Source organism: Pseudonaja textilis, chromosome 1 (genome assembly GCF_049901715.1).
Source record: "Pseudonaja textilis isolate UNSWEBS1 chromosome 1, rPseTex1.2, whole genome shotgun sequence".
NCBI classification, from domain to species: domain Eukaryota; kingdom Metazoa; phylum Chordata; class Lepidosauria; order Squamata; family Elapidae; genus Pseudonaja; species Pseudonaja textilis.
Window position 1 is genome coordinate 78,387,542 of NC_141990.1, and position 19,963 is coordinate 78,407,504.

Sequence of the window (19,963 nt, forward strand, 5' to 3'; positions counted from 1 at the left end):
GAGATTTTTAGCCAAGCTTTTCTAACTGTCCATATTAAATACATGGGGAAATCCGATTGGATGATAAACTCACTAAAGATTAGAGTTAGGTTCCTATGAAGTTGGAGAGGAAAATGGATGTCACCAATGAATTCACAGCGCATCAGTATGCTTAGGAAGGGGCTGAGATTTTCAGCCCAGACTTTCTACCTGTCCATATTAAATACATTGGAAAATCCCATTGGATGATAAACCTACTTCGGATTATGGTTAGGAACATACTAAAGCATATGAAAAACATATGAAGAACAGTTGCAAGAATTGGGTATGTCTAATTTAATGAAGGACTAGAGGTCACATGATAGCAGTATTCCAATATTTAAGGGGCTGTCACAAAGAAGAGGAGATCAACCTATTCTCCAAAGCACCGGAAGGCAGGTCAGGAAGAAATAGATGGAAAGTGATTAAGGAGACAGCCAACATAGAACTAAAGAGAGATTTCCTGACAGAACAATTAATCATTGGAATGACTTGCCTCAGAAGTTGTGGGTGCTCAAATACTGGAAGTTTTTAAGAAGAGCTTGGACAATCATTTGTCTGAAATAATATAGGGTTTTCTGCTTGAGCAGGGAATTGAACTAGAAGACCACCAAAGTCGCTTTCAACTCTGTTATTCTGTTATACATTTACAAAATTTCTACCTGTCAATTACAAATTGCCATACTACTTGAATCTTCACATATACTATTCTGATACATTACAGCATCCTAGGTTCTTGGGAAGAACTCAATATGTGTGAAGGCCAACGCCAGCTAAAGAACTGGCAGTTATAATTTCACGTTATTGTGAACAGATAAATAATTAAACACCATCAAACATCTGCCTATACCATGTTCTTGGGAAGGACTCGATAGGTGGGTGACAATGCCAAATACAGTCTAAATAATACAGTAAAAAATTTACCAAATATTATCAGATTTAACTTTAAACTCAAGAGAGATTTGAACCAAGTATTTGAAAACTGTTATTTGTAGTTTTCATTCAATAAGAACTTTAATTTTGTTCATGTTACCAGTATAGTTGTGGCTAATATTTACAATAAAATCCAAAATATGAAGTGAATGTCTTTAATGTATTAAATTGGGGTATTTAAGTAGTTATCCATTTCCATGGCTGATATAAAATTCATTGGCACTGAAAACTATAGAAGTACAGAATCATCCCATCCATTTTAATATCAGCTGTAAAAATGTGACATTTCCTATTTTGATTTATATTACTTCCTATGCTTTATGAAGTGTTATGCCAATTTGCAGTAAGAAAAGCCATTTGCTATGTTTATACTGACATTTTAAATTTGATTTTAAAAATATTTTTACAAATGCTTTTTTATCTTGCAACCAATCATCCCGTTCAATTAAAAAAAATCAAAATTCTGATATTGCCTGTATCAGACATTTTGTCTAACAATAATTAGACAATTGTCTAATACCTGAAAACCAGATCAGGAGATTATTCTTGTCAAATTCTTTTTGCTAAATTTGGTCATCCTCTAAAGGGTTTAGGGCAAAATGCATTTTTTTTTTCCTGGATATCAAGCATTTGAAATCTCAGCACATTGCTTAGTGTACAAGTCAGTGATTTTATATAACAGGAAATGGATAACATGTGCAGAAGATTTATAAATATTTCTGTTTAGATAAACGAGGTTGAGTCCAAAATTAATGAATTAATCACAACAGCAATACATGCCAGATGTTTCTAAACATTCATTTTGGCTACAGTATCCATGTTAGTTATGCCTAATTCAGGAAAAGGCAAACAAACTGCATCTGTTGAATCCATGTCAGGGAAAGGAAGTGAAATAAGAAGTATCAAACGGGAATTCCCTCCTTCATTTTCTTTCCTTATTTATCTTTCTTGTATACTCCTCTCTCTCTCTCTCTCTCTCTCTCTCTCTCTCTCTGTGTGTGTGTGTGTTAAAGTAATATTATACAGCAAGTATTTTGAACAAACATAATGTGCTGCAAACGCATTTAATATTGAATCATTTTTCCTTACTCCATTTTGTCCTTTGCTGCAATTCCTTCTCATACATTCTCTTATTTGGAAACAAACAGATGTTAAGACCTTCAGATATGCTGATACTCCCTAACTCACCCAAGTATTCCATTAATTGAGTAAATACCAACAGCATTTAAGACTTATATACCACTTCAACAGTGTTTTACAACCCTCTCTAAGCGGTTTACAGAGTCAGCATATTGCCCCCAACAATCTGGATCCTCATTTTACCCACCTCGGAAGGATGGAAGGCTGAGTCAATCTTGACTCAGGTGAGGATCAAACCCCAGCAGTCAGCAGAATTAGCCTGCAATACTGCATTCAAACCAGTGCCCACCATGGCTTATAAACTTTTATTATGCAAGACTATTGAGTACATCTTGTTTACAGCTTTTAACTATATACCATAAAAAGTCTTGTTGTCATAACCTGGGCATCAATCATAGGCACTAATGTTTATTTTATTTATTTGTAAAATGTATTAGGTGGTCATCTTGCCACACATTAATTCTGGGTGGAGTTTTGAACCAAGTCATCTCAAATAGGCTAACTTACAGAATGTCTCCAAAATTTGGACCCACAATTTTCAAAGGAATGAAATTTGTGAAAGTCCTGGCTGCTGCTAGTCACGTGATCTTTAATTTCAAAGTTCTGTGACCTTTTCCCAAACAGTCTTGCAGTCCCTCCCTCCCTCCCTCAATCAGCAGCATTAGCCTGCCTGCTGGGAATGGGTTTCTGATACTGTTTGCCAGATTTTCTCAAGGAAAATCAACGGGGAAATCACTCCTGCTCCCTCTGCTTTATTCCCCACCCTTGATCATTCAATTTCTCTGTTGAGGTAAGGAGATATCTCTGACATTATGACTCAAGGAGGCATCAGTTGTCTGGTCTGTCATGAAACCTGCTGGGTTAGAAAGCTAAAGTATCTCCAATCTTTTAGTATTGACACAGTTGTTACAATTTTGCACTAAGATTGTTTCAAAAGTCTTTTCCTTCAATTTTTTCTTATTTCCCTAATTAATTTTGCCATCTCTGAAATAATTTCTGGGATATATATTAAGATCTGAAGGCCAACATTAATGTTGAGATGCTGGCAAATCTAACTTTTCACAATCTATATTCTTATCAACAAAAAAAAGACTATTTTCCAGGAAGGCTGGATAATGCTTTGATTGCTGCTTTTTAAAAAAATAAAATTTAGGCAAATCATATAACCTTAATAAATGATAATGAATTTAAAAATACCATGCTTCAAATTTAAATCAGCATGAAAATGCCATCTGTACTTATGTATTATTTTAAAGCAAGCAGTTGATTCAACCAGGTTCACAATTAATATATCTGACTGATTCAGTTTTCAGATAATTAGCAAACGGATATAGTTTTGTTGGTTAAAATTTTCTACAAGCCACACAGGAAATGATACAGAATATTTTAAGATGCAACAGTGATACTGAAAAGAAAGTTGTAAACTATCATTCCAATATATGATACTATCTTCCTTGCATGATGATATTTAAAGAAAAATAAGTATTTTTGCATTTTTCATAAATGTAGAGGGCAAAACACCATTTATCTAACAAAATATTTTAATGAAATCTGGTGGTGAAGATACCTTGAAAGAGGTAAGAGTATCCAGGAAGGAAGATCTAATAAAAAGGATTAACTGCTTAATAACTAGCTGCTAAGGCAATAACTATACAAAGTTTGAGATACAGGGGGACAATTGCAGTTCTTAGATCGCAGTGAATGACTGGTAGAAAGTTTGGAAAATATGATCTAAGAGAATATTCTTCAAGGTATTCTTAACATTTACCAACTGCAAATAACAGTGAAATCCACATTATGTGAGAGCATTTCTGGTCTTGCACAAGACTTTGTTCTGTGTCTTTTGGCCTCAATACATTCTAAGTAAATCCCCAATTTTATGAAACAAACTTTGAAAGCATTCTTCCAGGGAAGAAGATATGATGAACTGAAGACTGCTCTGCAAAAACAGAGCCAACAACCAAAGAACTGGTGAGTAGACTAGTTCCTTGTTACCTCTCTGGACAAGGAAAGTATGGAGATTACCCACAAGTGCTCCATACAACTGTTCATGAGAAGACTGTGGAACAGTGGTTTTCCACTGGTTTGAGCACAAGGAGAAGATAGGATCAGCTATTCTGCTCACAACCACAACGAAGACTTAAAGGGCACTAACTTCACAAATCTCACTTTCTAATTACTTTCCAAAACTGCACCTTAACTACTTGTAAGCTATTAGAGACCTTTGGAATGACAAGTTTAAAAATGTCAGAAAAGTCTGCCTTTAATCCTGAATGAAACAAAACTTTATCTAAAAACTTAAAAATTTGAAATGAACAACAAAAAGCTAAATAACATTTTGAAGTTAGAAAGTTAAAGTGGACTAAAGGTTCAGATAGAATTGTAATATTGGAATTGTTACAGTAAGATTTTGAAATTAATTATAAAATATAAACACCTTGTGGGAAGTAGAACCTGTTTTGCTTTTTACAAAACACAACACAGGTAAATTATTTCATTTTTAAAAAACTGAACACTAGAGAGAATTTTAGTTTTTAGGTAGAGAAATGATATACAGGCCTTCAAAATAGTTATGACAATACAATAAACTGAAGGAGACCTTTGAAGAATGAAATCAGAAAATAGTAATCACAATTTCAACATCAGTAATGACGTCTGCTTCTATGTATAGACTCTGTACAAAAGATGTCATTGAAGAAATGTCATATGTAGAACAAGTTTTATCAGACAAGACAGATATAGTATTGAAAGTAGATTTACAGGAGAAGTCAAAAGAATAATTTAGAAAAGATGCTTTAGTGATCTACTAAAGAAAGTGGCTGAGGTCTTAAAATGTAAAAACGAAATACAAATGACAAACCAAAAGAGTAACTAAGGCAATTCTTTCCTAATAGATTTACATAAGGGTGTCATGCTAAAGCCTTGAAGGATAGAGCAAAAATAAATGAAGAAAAATTGAATCCTGTGAGAATATTTGAACAAATTAAAGATTAAGACTATTAGATGTAAAGGAGGAATATAATACCGTTTATTTGAGCAATGTTAAATGAAATACGTGGTTACTTTTGGCTGTCCTTTTTGGACTTTCTGCTGACATCAGGACTGAAACATTTTATTGATTTATTTATAGATAAGAGATGGGATACAGGTGGAAGAGATAAATATCTATAATATTAGAGTGAAGAGTTACTAAATCTATATTTGTGATGAAGGTTGGAAGTCATTTCTTTGTTATCTTTTTATTACTGGTATATTCTTACTTTTTTTTTCTTGAACTTTCTACTGCTATTTTATTTTTTCCTTTAAGTTTAATTTATATTCAGTTTTACTATTACAATCAAAATTCTTATCTTAATCAAAATTTTATACACACAAATAATAAATTTTCAAATTGGGCATTCTTTTAGAAAGAATGATTAATTGGACAGTACCTAAGCATATTTAATAAAGCTATGATTTATTTCCTTATGTTAAGTGGTTCCCTTTATAAATCTCTTTAGTTCATTTTGTAAGCTTGTCTCCAGTGGCATCAATTCCTTATCTGAGCAGTATTCTGTATAAATGGTACTTCTATATGCCACAGAGGATTTATTTGGTGGAAGCAGTTCAATGCCTTATAGATAGTAGTCGGTTAATGATCATTCATTTGGCAAGTATTTGAAGTTATAACAGTATACGAAAAGTGGTATCTACAACCTTCTACAACTTGGAGTTCTGGTTATCACAATCTGGGTACTAGGCAACTGGCTTGCTCTTATGACGATTGCTGCGTATTGCAGTCACATGATTATGATTTTCACTCTTTCCTGGTGGTTTCTTATAAGCAAAGTCAATGAGGAAGCCAATTTGGAAGATTACAACTTACTTGGGTAAGTCTCCCCTACCCACACAAACTTCCTGAGCTTTGCTATGTTCATGCCATGGTTCCCTGATCACTCATCCCCCATCTCCACCCTGCAGCAGCCACTCCAAGCCCTTCTATGCTCTCTGGTTACCCACACACCCCTTGCTCTCACTCACTCTCGCTCGGCAACAGCAAGGCACCTGGGACTTGCAATTTCCTGCAGGCTTCCCCATTGACTTAAGTTTGGAAGCAGCAGCAAGCTGGGAGATGCTCACTTAACAACCATATTCCTTGCTTAACAATAACAAGTACAGGGATTGCTGTTGTTAAGCAATGTGATCATGTAATGTTGTGATTTATATCTGGGAATGATTCTGAAAAATTCCACTGACATATTTCATAAGGGTATTTAAAAGACTTTCTTATAGAGAAGAAATAAAAGTATAAAAAGTAATATAGAATATTAGAGGCTACACAGGAAGTGTCCCTAAAACATTTTTATATAAAAATATAATGGCTTTAGCATATAATTTCAGGTGCTGTTTTGTAATCATTTGCCTAAAGCAACCTCATCTAATAAACTAACTTGCTATTAAAGTTATCTCATTCAAGAAAAATAATTGTCCTCCTTCCTGCTTGCATATTATCAAAATCAACAGCAAAAGATCGAGTCAATTTCCCTGAGCAAAGGGATACCCATCATGTCTTCCTAAAAACTCTTAATTCTTTCCCCAAGAAAAGGATAAACAAAAGGCCAGTATCTGTAGTATAAATAAAGTTATTATTCAGTTGAATGAATTCTTCATCATGTTTGGTACACCAGCTCACTATGCACTACGGTAAGAGAAAAAACAGGAAAATACAGTTTGGCCTCCATTCTGCATCTTAGCACAGTAATCTTATGTTCAGAATACATTCTAAAATGTATTCTGATTACTCAGACGGATGATAAATAGAACTATACATTATAGTTGTATAACATTAAAACTATATTAATGTTCAGCTTCTAAAAAAGCACTTGCATTTTCTTTGAACAGTTCAGTTATTTCTAAAACAAAATTTCACAAATTCTCATGATCTCCACTGACATTACAATCACTGTGAACACTCTTAATATAATGGCTGTACATTTGTATTAAGAAGATAGTACTCTTTCTTTCTCATAAATACAATCAGATTATAAAAATTGTCCTCAGCCAATTATGCTGGCATTTCTATCAACCTGAACATAACACCAGAGAACAAAATGTATTATAGATCTGAATAAACCTGTAAAACATTTTATTAGGAAATGTAAATTCACGCTGAAGGCATTCAGGCAACTTTTTAAAAAAATATAACAATCTGAATATATGCTGCTTGCATTATTAGTCGTTAATCCCCAGTCAGGATTTGGATTGGCTACAACAATATTTCAGAGTAAGAATGTTTTAAGACAAGTTATAGTTTATAGAATCAAATGGGTAAGTTCAGTATTGCAATATAATTAACTACTACAGAGCCATTAACAGACTCTAAATTTTTGTTTACATCTACCACATAATTGGAGAACCATGAAATGTAGCATGTAATTTTACCACTTGACTATCAATTTATATGATTGCTGGGACAGCCAATATAATGCCTGAGGATTCCTTCTCTTGATGACCTCCAGATTCTCAGTCCCAACCATTTTTTCAGTTAAGAAGAAAAAAGGAAAATGCAAAGCACCAGCCTAAGACATCATTTTTATTTTCCAGAACATTTATGGGACCCATTATGGACAAAATAATATTAAAAATTAACGTGGGAAAAAAAACCTTTTTTTCCACTGCGAAAAAAAGACAAATGTAGAAGGAAGGGATACAAAAGTAATGCTAGAAATGGTAAACAGAAAAATCCACAACAATCAGACATCTGATGAATATTTTGCCATTGGTCATACCCATATAGCAGCCATGCTGAAATTGCATTATACTAATATTTCAAAATTCAAAATATGCTGAAGCAATTCCAAAGGCCTCATACAAATATGCAGCTTTGGATCATTTTCCTCAATGAATTGAACATGTATAATGGTTTTCACTCACTTGTCTAGTTGGATTAGCTTTATCTAGTTTTAGGATTTGTGTAGAAAACTAATCAAGTTTTAAGTTACATTTTTTGCAGAAATATTAAAAGTGTAATAGGGTTCACAAACATTTTAAGCACCACTGCATAGTGTTTTTAATAATATTTAAGGAAATTGTTTTATTTGTTACTGAAAGTTGTTACTAAACAACATTCTTCTGATACAATGCCATGTCAGAAGTCAATTAACATTGTGTTGAGCGCATTTATTATTTTCATAAAAGAGATGCAAACAATAAAAATGGAGGAAAATATTCAAATGGACAACAAAATAGAAACACAAGTATATTTAAAATGATCAGGGAAGTTGCTTGGTCATTGTTTGAGAGGGAAACTATATAGAATATTGTATAAAATGTAGTGATTTAAAAGCTAAATCGAAGAGAAATCTAATTCTTTCCTTCTGTTTTCATTGCTGGCAGAATCTATCCATAAATGAATGTCTTCGACCCACAGAACAGAGTCAACCTATTGCTGCAATATGATGTAATCGCATAAACAATTAACAAATATTTTTTAAAAAAAATATATAAATGATATAAATGATAAAACCTTTACTGACAAACTGGAGGAAATGTTTGATTTTGGTGGAGTATTAACAAATAAACTTCATTTTTTTCAAAAGAAACTGACTGGAAGCCAGTCATTACATCAACAGTTGTAAAATGATTGTTTGTTTGGGGTGTAGATTCTTTTTTCCTGAAATACCAAATTTATTATATTTATCCATTGCATTAAAATAGAACCTTGCAATTTTAGAATTGTGTGACCAGATTCTACCTCTCTAATAGAGCTTTTTTTTAATAGAGACTTTATTCCCATTCTGATCATACAGAAAATTTAGCTATGGAAGAATTATTTCTTAATTGTACCTGTTAGGAACACAAGAAAAATTAAGTAAATGTACCTCACCTAAAAATAAACATTCAATGTAAATATTTAGTCATGTGCATACTTGAAACAAATAAGTGAAAGGTGTATAACGTTTTAACCATCACTCACATCTAATTCCCCCACCCAAATTTCCACTATAAAGTTTTACTTTAAGTGAACATTTTTATCAGTCCTATTTATTTGTGATAAGCTGATTTCATCAGCCAATTATAATATAGCAATTCATCTGTTTTCCAAATGAAAATTTAGTATCTGTTCACTGCTTCTTCTACTTCTATCTTTCAGTACAGTGTCTCTTTATTGTCACTAACAAAATGCAATAGGCATGAAATCATGTCATATTACCTCAGCAAACTCAAACCCATGATTAAGTAAATATTTAAAACGTTTTCTCCCATTTCTGTTCTCACTATATTGTGTTACAATCATGACATTCTGAAACAAACTAAATCTTTCAAACCAATTTTAGAAGAGCCTTTTTCTTTAAGTTGATCATATTAGCAGGAAAAAAGGCTTTTAAGGACCCCAATATAAGCCAGAAATTAGTAACCAGCATGGTACATGTGACCTCCAAATCAATCAGACTATCTATCTGCCTATCCATTTCACTTCCTCCCTGTTGGCTTAAATTTTATTTGCAGGGCTTATTACTCCCTCCAATCAATCAACTCTGATTAGAGCACAGCTCTCCAAATCTATAAATAAAGACACAAGCTAAGTTTGTCATCCAGAGTGTTAGTCAAAACAGTCCAACTCCCAAGGTTTGATCAAGTATCCAGAGACTCCCACGGTTTGATCAAGTATCCAGAGACTATAAAAACTAGAGGGAAGAAGCCATCTGAGATGATCCTATTCCTGCCAAGGGACCATTGAATGAAACGGTCAAGAGATTAGCAAGTCTCACAATATGTTGGCATTCCCAATTAAGATTTCAGATAAGAGCATCAAAATGTTTTGAGATCTTGTGAGATTTTGCAGCTGTTTTTCATGCCACAATTGGAGTATATATATATGGACTGGCTTTAGGGGATTGAGAGTGGGAGGTTGTGGTTTTACAATGATTATGTAAAATTTATCAGAAATGAAATATACCAAACATATAAGAGCCCAGTTAGTTAGTAACGTGCTGTCAAACATGATTGGTGTCATAAAGTTTAGCAGAGTCAAAGCAGATTAGGGACCTAACAGGAAACCCCAGTGCTGACAGCTAGACTGTGAAGCTGAAAAACACCTCTGAAGAAGACATGGAAAACCACTTCATATTGTTTAAAAAAAATCCTCCAAACAAACTATAAAGCTACAAGGAGTCAAGGCTGACTTAGTTTTTATCACAAGACTTAACAAATTCAATTTAAAATATGTGTTAAAATTGTAATATGTAGTTTCCAATACAACTTATTTCAATGTAAAGTCTACTCTCCCTCACATAAAATGAGAAAAAAATTATACCATAATTCATGGCATTAAGCTTGATATACATTTAAAGCCTTTATTAAAAATAAATGAAATGCTTTGCTGAATCTTTCTGTCATTTGATATTTTAGGTTTATACTGAGGACAATCATTTAAAAAGACAGAATGGGTAACAATGTGGTTTGCAATTATTTTAGGTCTGATAGATTTCAAAGACCATTAGACCATCCACCTGAACAGCAGTCTCACTGCCAATTAAATCTGGACCCTTCAAATTACCTCAAAACATCTTTTATGAAGTTCAAAAGGTCTTTGTACATAAATCAAAACAATTATTAATTCCAAAATAATATGCCCAATGGTGGTGGCTCCATATTCCCCCTAACAGGGTTAAATAGATTTGCTGGCAATAAATAGCTTAATGGTGTAAAAATTTGCACTTTATGAAGCCTCTGAAAAGAGAAAACTATACACAGTATAGCAATTTGTCATCAGAAGGAGAGATTTATCTGGAAGGGAGGAATTGAGGCAAAAACTGTGTAGGTATTCAATCTGACTATGCAGTTGAATAACTAGTTTAATTATTTACTTTGTTACAGTGTAGCTCAGCAACCATATAAAACGCATATGGTATGTAAAAGAGGAAGCAACAATCCAAATAGCAATATTGACACCTTCTGCATTTGTATATGCCCAATGAGAATTTGAGATCTGTAATACAGAAATTATACCAATACTAACAGGAACTTTTCTCTATTTTAAGAAACATCTCCTAACAATTGTAGAAATATGGAGTTGTCCTGGATATCACAAAACTACCATATTTGCACGGTGACCTGGATTGCAGCCATTGTACTAGCTAGAACTAAAAAGAACCCATTGTATACTCAACTCAATTATGGCAAAGAGCAAATTAATTGTATAACACAAATAGACTTATTTGGATACAAAGGAGTGCTTTTTAAAATGTTGATGTTAAAATAGGTATTTACATCTACCAACTATTTCCAAATTACATGCTTTTTTACTGTCTTGATTGTTGTTTGTAAACCAGCTAGAGTTATGGTGTATGGATAGAAGTTTATATATATATATATATATAGAAAATTATTTTTTTAATCAACAAGACATGTTAAGATCCAGAATTGTTTTTTACCAAGTATTTTTGTAATTAATATTAGCCAGGAAGCAGAAATTTAGGGAAAGGAAAGCAGTTTTAAAAAATTCTGGCCTATTTAATTATAGGCTGCATCTTATTCAATACAAACAATTAACGTTTCTAATCGTGTTTTTGTATTATATTAGATTACCCTCTTCATTTCCAGATGTTTTAAATTTTACTACATCCAACAATGTATAATTACAACTTATCCATTTCCACATTCCCGCAGCATACTGTGCATACCCTAAAACATATTCTATAGGGTATATATCACTCGAGTGAAGATTGGGCAGGCTTTCCATTTTCTTTATAACAATCATTCCCCATTTCATCTAATCTCACTTTGTTCAGAAGAGTCTTCACCCTCTCAGAAGTATTCAAGGGATGAGAGAAAATCACATTCCCCAAAGAGCTTCTACAGTTCTTTCTGAGCATATCTATACATAAATGGGACAATGATGGCTCATCAGTTAAGACACTGAGGTTTGAGACCTGAGTGCAGTGTGAAGGGATGAGCTCCTGTTACTTGCTCCAGCTCCTGCTCATCTAGCAGTTCGAAAACATGCAAATATAAGTAGATAAATACTTCTCACTTTGATGGGAAGACAACAGCAGTTCCGTGTACCTTGGTGTGTAGTCATGTTGGCCACAACCATAGAAATGTTTTCAGGCAACATGTGCTCCCTTGGCTAAGAAACAAAGATGAGCACTCCCCCTTAGAGTCTGACACAACTGGACAGGGGAAACCTTCACCTTTACTCATAAACACATTCATTCATTCTTCCATTCAATCATCTTCCATTCAATTAAGTCTTATGCTAATAAATGTTCAGTATTTTTAAAATTAAAATTGATTCAACACATAACGCGAGATTATTTCAAAATGTCCAAAAACAAAGTTTGAAAATGTGAATAGTAGCTTTCAATTCTTAAAGTGTGATGAAATATACTACCATGTACTAATAAAGTAATCTTTTATAATTGCAAGGTGTGTTGTACATACTACTCTTTAATAACTTTTAAACTGTAGAAGGAACTGGGACTTCTAAAAGGTCGCATAGCAGCCTTTTAATAATGGGTCATACTTTGTGATTCCAGTCCTGTATGTTTACATACGGCAAGGTAACTTTTAAATGATATAACAATATTTAATAATAAACATTGTGATGTAGATATAAAATTATTTATTTAGGCAGGTCTCTTTTCTTACCATACAAGAGATACTATAATATTCTGGCTTTGGACTAATGCTTCTGGGGCATATGAATGGCTCTGAAGTATGTAAAGAAAAAAACTCACTTCAAAGTATTTGAATTCTTACATCCCATTTTAAAAAGTAAAAATATACACTACCTAGAATACTTCTATCTTGTTAGATAGCCTTAGACTTTAAGATATGTAGATGATAATAACTGTTAACACGTTTCTTATGCACACAGTTTCAAAGTACTGTATTTATCAACCCAAAGGAAACTAGAAAGGTTTCCCTATGGTTATGTAACAAAAATACATCAAAAAATGCTCTCTGTATTTCCATACCTATCTTTGCACCCTGTTCTTCGTGCAATATTGTTTTTTCGCATATCCATAAATTTTATTTGGAATTTCCACAATATTCATAGAAACTATAATTATAGTTGTCCAGACATTATACTAAGAATTTAATGAATTAGAGGAAAATAATTTACAGATTAATATTAGGGCACTTCAACTGGTAAAAGTTTATGTCAGCACTTCCAATGAAAAAATAGTAGTGTATACCTGTATTCATTGCCTAATATGAGACAGGACAATATAACACTTCCAGAAAAAATGTTTCCCAAATTAAGGTAAGAGATAAAATAACGTCCTTCATTATATATAGATGCTTGGGCCTTTAGCTGAAACATACAAAGCAGGTTTATCATTTTTATTGGATTATTAGTCTCTCAGTATTTCGTTACAGCTACTAATAGAGTAGGACAAAATACAGTACAGGTAGTCCTCAACTTACAATTCATTTAGTGACCGTTCAAAGTTACAATGGCACTGAAAAAGCAATTTGTAACTTTATTCACACTCATGACCGTTGCAGCATCCCCAAGGTCATGTGATCAAAATTTAGACGTGACAATGACTCATATTAATGATGTGGCAGTATCCCAGGGTTATGTGACCCCCCCCTTTTGTGACCTTTTTACAAGTGAAGTTAATGGGGAAGTCAGATTCACTTAACTCTGTGACTAATTTAACAACTGTGGCAAGAAAGGTCATACAATTCAGCAGAATTCACTGAATAACTGTTTCATTTACCGTAGCAACAGAAATTTTGGGATCAGTTGTGGTTGAAAGTTAAGGACTACCTGTATTTTATTTTCCTCTTCTATTGTATAACTTTTCAAGTGAATTCTAAAATAATTCATAAAATTCTATAGTGCAATCCTGAAGAAATAATTGCTTCTTTTAAAGAAAAAATATTTTTTCCTGCACAGTAGCTTATTATCTGAAAAAGAAGTAACCGTTCTAAAAAATATTGAATATTTCTCTTTGAAGAAAATAAATAAAAATGATGAATCTATGTTCAAAATAATAAACCAAAATTAATGAAACAAATACAACTTCCAGCAGCTGAATACTGCTTGTCTTGCTTCTTTCTGTTGGATCAATTTGGCTTTCTGTGGATAAGGATTTGTCATTAGATTGCTTAAACCATCATGCTTTAACATACTGACAGGGGAAAAAAAATCCTGGGTGAACAAATTTGTAATCATTACTACTGTATATAAATGCATGCTACTGCCAGAAAGAATAACATCAACATATACTGATCATAATATAATCTGGGGTAACTATCACCAACCACTATTCAGGTGGAGATCATAACTTCTAAGAACTCTTTCAGTCCCTGCATAAAGCACCAGACAGAAAATTTGCCTACCATTCATGCTGCAACTTACTTAGAAACAAAAGGCAGGTTGATTTATCAAAAAATTCTTTCAATAGCTTTGTCTTCTTTTTAATTACATCATTTTATAAATTAATATAAAATTGAAGACATTCTATTTTTATTTAACATTACAGGATTATGTAAGACGCCCACTCATTTGTGTTTTCATTCTATAAAAAACTTGCTCCTGTAGAAAACCTCATTTGCAGGCAAGTTTTTTTTTTCCCAGAACAAGCCAATAATAGTGCCAGTTTGTACCAGTTAGAACGCTTGTCAGGATTATAGTCATAACTTCAGCTGCTACTCTTTTATGCCAAGTGTAAATAATGTGTTTTTAATGAGGTGAGGAAAAATCAAAATGCATATCAGGAATTAAAATTTGGCACTTTATCATAATTAAATCAATAAGCTGATAGTGATACATTTTCCATGAACAGAAAATAAATTCTAAACTATAGCTCATAATAAATGATTAGTTAAATAGCAATAGACTTCTATACCACTTTATAGTGCTTTACAGCCCTCTCTAAGCGTTTACAGAGTCAGCATATTTCCCCCAACAATTTGGGTCTTTAATTTGGATAATGGATTATCCAAACATTTTTTCACTTAATTATCAAGATTCACAATCAATATAATTTCTTTATCTAGAATTCATGCTTAGAAAATGTATTTATTAAATACACTGGATAGTCTAAATATATAGGTAGTCCTTGACTTATGATCGCAATCGAGCTCCAAACTTCTGTTATTAAGCAAGACAGTTGAGTTTTGTTCATTTTATGACCATTTACCCACAGTTGGTGGGTAAATCACTGCTTTTGTTAAGTTAGTAACATGGTTGTTAAGTAAATCTAGATTTCCCATTGACTTTGCTTGTCAAAAGGGCACAAAAGATGGTCACATGACCCTGGGACACTGCAATTGTCATTAATATAAAGTCAGTTGCCAAACATTTGATCATGGGGTGCTTCAATGGTCTTAAGTGTGAAAAACTGTCATAAGTCATTTTTTTCAGTGCTGTTGTAACTTCAACCACTAAACAAATGGCTGTAAGTTGAGGACTACCCATATTAGAAAACTTTATCTATTTTTATTGCATCATATGCAATGCATTCTCAAATATCTACAAAAATTTTTTTACAACATATTAACTTAACTTTGCTCTATTATCATGAATATAACTTTGAGATATCAAGGATATAACATACTGACATGTGCAAGTGCATTTAGAGAAAATATTATTTCCCCTTTTAAAAAGGGAACCTGTACTAATTAACAGCAGAGAGGAAAAAATAGAATAACAGTCAAGAAAAGGGGATATTATGAAATATCTTTAGCCTGGACAGTTTTTTGTCTTCCATGAGTTAGCAAGTTTGATGGAAAACCCAAAACGATTGCGTATTAGGCAGATCATACAAATAATATCCAAGCCTACTATATAATGTCATGGATTATGCTTATTGATAAACCATTAACCTGATATATAACAACTTATTATAGACATTTTTGACTAGAGCGGGAGAAATATACAGCTTCTGCACTGATTGTGGAAGTATTCTCAAGCATAAATAGCTAGTTGCCTTAATGGAACTTTATGAAATGACAAATTAGTAAACTTTTCAATGAACATTAGTACTTTAAAATTCTGTATCATTTAAAAACTTCTTTCCACTGCAAAAGACCAGCATTACTTTTAAACTGGAGTTGAAATCTCATCTGTCTAGATCATACCAAATTGACAATTATTCAACTTCAAAGTTTTCAAGAATTAAATTAAACATATAAATCATGAATGCAGTATAAATTACTGATACAGCCTAGCATCAATGAGATACCTGAATTCTTGCATAGTTCTATTAGTAAGAAACAGGTGAAAAAAAAACTTTAATGGCACTTACTCAAATGCAAAAAAGAGTCCACTGGTAACCAAAATAAGAACAAGTGTCAAGTAGAAGACTCCAGACTGTCGAGCCATCATGATCCTTCCATTGCAAAAAAATTTGTTTCTTCCAGGGAAAACCTCCCATTTTCTCTTGGAAATGCTTTTCTTCATATGGGGGGACTCCATGGGAGAAGAGGAGCTATGAGTGCTGATCTGACTGTATTCACAGTCTTTCATGGGTCCTCCAACACCACCACCAGGACTCATTAATGGAGAATAAGGAGGAACCCCTCCAGCAACACTTGTCTAAAACTTCTGAAGAAGACACTATTGGGTGTTTTATTAAAACAAGCTTATCGTGGCATTTTAAAATTCCCAATTCTCTGTTAAAGATTTCAAAGCTGTAATTTATGAATATATAAGTACAGTAATTTTTCCCTTTTTCACAATTAAATAAAAACCAAAGTGCATAATCATAGAATAAAATAGGAATGAAAAAGGCTTAGATATAAAACAGTTGTCAATTAAACATAGAACTTTATGGTTTTAAAACATTTTGCCTTCTGTTTAAGAAACTGCTCAGCTTTACTTCACATTCCACTTTTAAAGTACTTGGGTCAGGTTTTGAGGGAAGCAGTCTCTAATCAAAATCCTCCTCACAAAGATTTCTAAAAAATTCTTAAAAGTAGAATCTGTACGAATTGTTCTGAACAAAAACCAACTCTAAGCGCAGCAACTGAAAAACAAACTATAATAACCAATTTTTTTTCCCACTATGGTCTTTTTCTCCTTCCAATGGCAAGAGATTAGTTCCTATTTTTTGTCATTATAAAAGGTCTTTCCAAACGCAAAATAAAAATGTGTTCAGTGCCTTCCCTGGAAAAAGGTGTAAGACAAGGCAAGTTTCAAGCCAGTGTTCATTTTTTTTAATATACCATTATAAAATAATGCCAATTTCAAAGGGGGGGGGGAATGCAAAAAAACAAAGTAAAGCTGTCCTCAGGCCACTTTATTATTGATTCAGGCTTGTCAGGCAAAAATAACTTCCAGTTTTAGAGGTACTGACTGATCTCTCTCCACTTTTCTCCTTCAAGCCAGGGGAGACCCCCCAAATTCCGCTACACCACCGCAATCCGTCTTCCAGGGGAAAACAGCAGCCGCAATAGGAAACGTCGAGGAAAACGGCAAGGACAGTTGGCTTTCTGCTTCTACTTTAAACTGGGCTTATTCCGCGCAGCCACCTTCTCTCCCCGCTCTCAACGCCAAGCGGAGCGGAGGGGTGCGGAGAAGCCACCTGAATCGCGGCGGCCGTCGCAGGACCACCAGCCGCCGCCGCCGCCGCCTCTCCCGTCGCCGTCTAGGATCCACACGGCCCCACTCGAAAAGCAGCTGCAGGCGAGCGAAAGGAGACGAGCCAGCGTTCACACGTTGCACCCTCTTCGTGGGTCCCCGCGAGGAAAACCCGGCCAATGTTCCGAGGAGGCAGAAACAGAGGCGGCAGCTTTCTTTCTTCGGGAACGTTCCCTGAGAGAAGCGCACAGGGAAAGGTCGGGATCACTCAGCACGGTGGGGGCGGCGGCAGGCGCAACCCCGGGGGCAGCCGCCGCCTCCACCTCCCCTTCCGCGGCTCCTGCCTTTCACTTTCATTGTCAGCCGCTTGGAAGGCGGCGGTGGCGGCGGCTCTGCCCGTGACCGTCCGCCTCACGGGCTCAGTCTTGGCCGGGGAAGGCAGAGCAGCTGCTTGCGTGCGTCTCCCACCGCCTACTTCCACGAGGCAGGGGCAGCCTCCGATCGGTTTATTTCATCGACCGGTCGCCTTCCGCGGTCTCTCTCCTTCCCTTCGCCGCAACAGCAGAGGGCCGTGTCACTCGGCCCGGCGCGCACGCAGAAGCCGGAGACAGCGACTCCCCAGCGCTCCACGCGGCCGCCGGAGGAACTGCCTCCCACTTCTGGCACCCCCGCGCGCTCGCCCACCTGCGGGTCACGGGACGCCAAAGGAGAAACCCCGCCTCTCCACCCCCGCCAGCTAACCGCCCGAAAACTCAAAGCGCCACGCGCCGTTTGTGGCCGGCTCCCTGTCTCTCTAACCCTAACACAAAACCCCTCCCTCTCTTTTGCAGCATTCTGGGAAATGTATGCCGGGCCTCCCCCCCTTCCGCGTGGGACGGCGAGATACGTAAGAAACGCATAGGAAGGAGGCGGGAGAGGAAAAAGGACGAGACTACATATCCCAGAATCCCAAATTCATTTGCCTCGTTCCTCCCTCTTAAATCGCCAGCAGTATAATTTGTGCTAGGAAGGCAGGGAGGGACGGGAAAAGGGGCGAGAGATTAAAGGGAAAACGAAAGGGAGGAGGGAGATTATTTATTTATTTATTTATCTTATTTGTCAATTGCTTATAAGATAATAGGTATAAATAAAAACATAGTTATGAATACATATATGAGTACATATAAGAAAAATAAAAAATAAAAGAAACAATAGGACAGGGACTGCAGGCACGTTGGTGCGCTTATGCACGCCCCCTACAGACCTCTTAGGAAAGGGGTGAGGTCAATAGTAGACAGTCTTAAAGTTTTTGGGGTTTGGGGAAATTAATAATTGGTAATTAGTATTAGCACAGTACTAATAGATAGCTAATTCTAAATATTGCCGCTTTGCCCGGTGAAAAACACACTTTTTATTTATTTGTAAGTTTCAGTTAGACTTACCCAACTTGTCTGAACGTGGAAGCTGTTATTCGTCGTGCCTGGAGGGTTCCGGAACCTGGGTCAGATCACCGGTTTAACTGAATAAATTGAATTGTGTTAAGTCTGTTGAGAACCACAAAGTTTTTTTTAATGCTATTTATACCGTATACTTTGAGTTTATTGTCGTCTCCTTTCGAGTTTTCTCCCCCCCCCCCGCGGTTCTTCTGTTATTCCCATTGTATTTCCTATTATAACTATGTTAATTTTGCCATTTTCTTTTATATTACAAACTTGCCCACACTTTTTAATTTTTACATTACATTTTGAGCCATGCTAACACCCACACAGATTACCAAAATGTCTTCCAGAAAAAAAAAATTGAATATATTTGAGGGAAGTAGTTACATTATGCAGGTTCAGATTTGTATTAAACACAAAAGTTCAGACCCTACAATTTCCCCAAATGATTCAGAAAATCTTGTTTTGTGATTTTTGAGAGTTCAATGGTGTTCCACGAATTAGAGATCATGCTCATCTCTTTAGTCACAGATCATTTCAATAACCTAACATAATGGATTTTCATTGTATTGATTTTATTGTAAAAAAAGCTTCAAATAGAAATGGAAATATAAAGAAATGCAAGGCAATCATTCTAATTTGCCTTTTAAAATAATTTGGAAACATGCTGTATGGAATATTAGCTTCCTACAAAGAAATAGTGATGTAATAAAATATGTTTCTCCCAATATGGAAATATTTAAAATATCACATCTTAAAAGTGTCAAGTTTAAACACACACCACACAGAGAAAATTTAATGATCTGTTTATTTCATAGAGCAAAGTACAAGAATCTACATTAATTGAAACTGGAAGGTATTTTGGTATTTCTCAATGTCAGCCATGGGGGTAATAAAATTAACTATAATATATTTTTCTTCTTAAAATGTT

The 19,963-nt window shown here is 34.8% G+C and overlaps 1 protein-coding gene across 5 annotated transcripts in view; it reads right to left on the reverse strand.

Annotated features, from left to right (window-relative positions):
* ZDHHC14 (zDHHC palmitoyltransferase 14) overlaps positions 1 to 18,483 on the reverse strand; it is a 60,608-nt gene extending 42,125 nt beyond the window's left edge. For 3 of the 5 annotated variants that reach the window (XM_026705046.2, XM_026705044.2, XM_087939150.1), the window contains exon 1: positions 16,341 to 18,472. In XM_026705046.2, the coding sequence (XP_026560831.1) occupies positions 16,341 to 16,591 (251 nt within the window). In that variant the 5' untranslated portion in view covers positions 16,592 to 18,472. Of the gene's footprint in view, positions 1 to 16,340 lie in introns of all 5 variants that reach the window. The other 2 variants (XM_026705047.2, XM_026705045.2) reach the window with 1 other exon arrangement.
* Between the last annotated feature and the right edge of the window lie 1,480 nt (positions 18,484 to 19,963).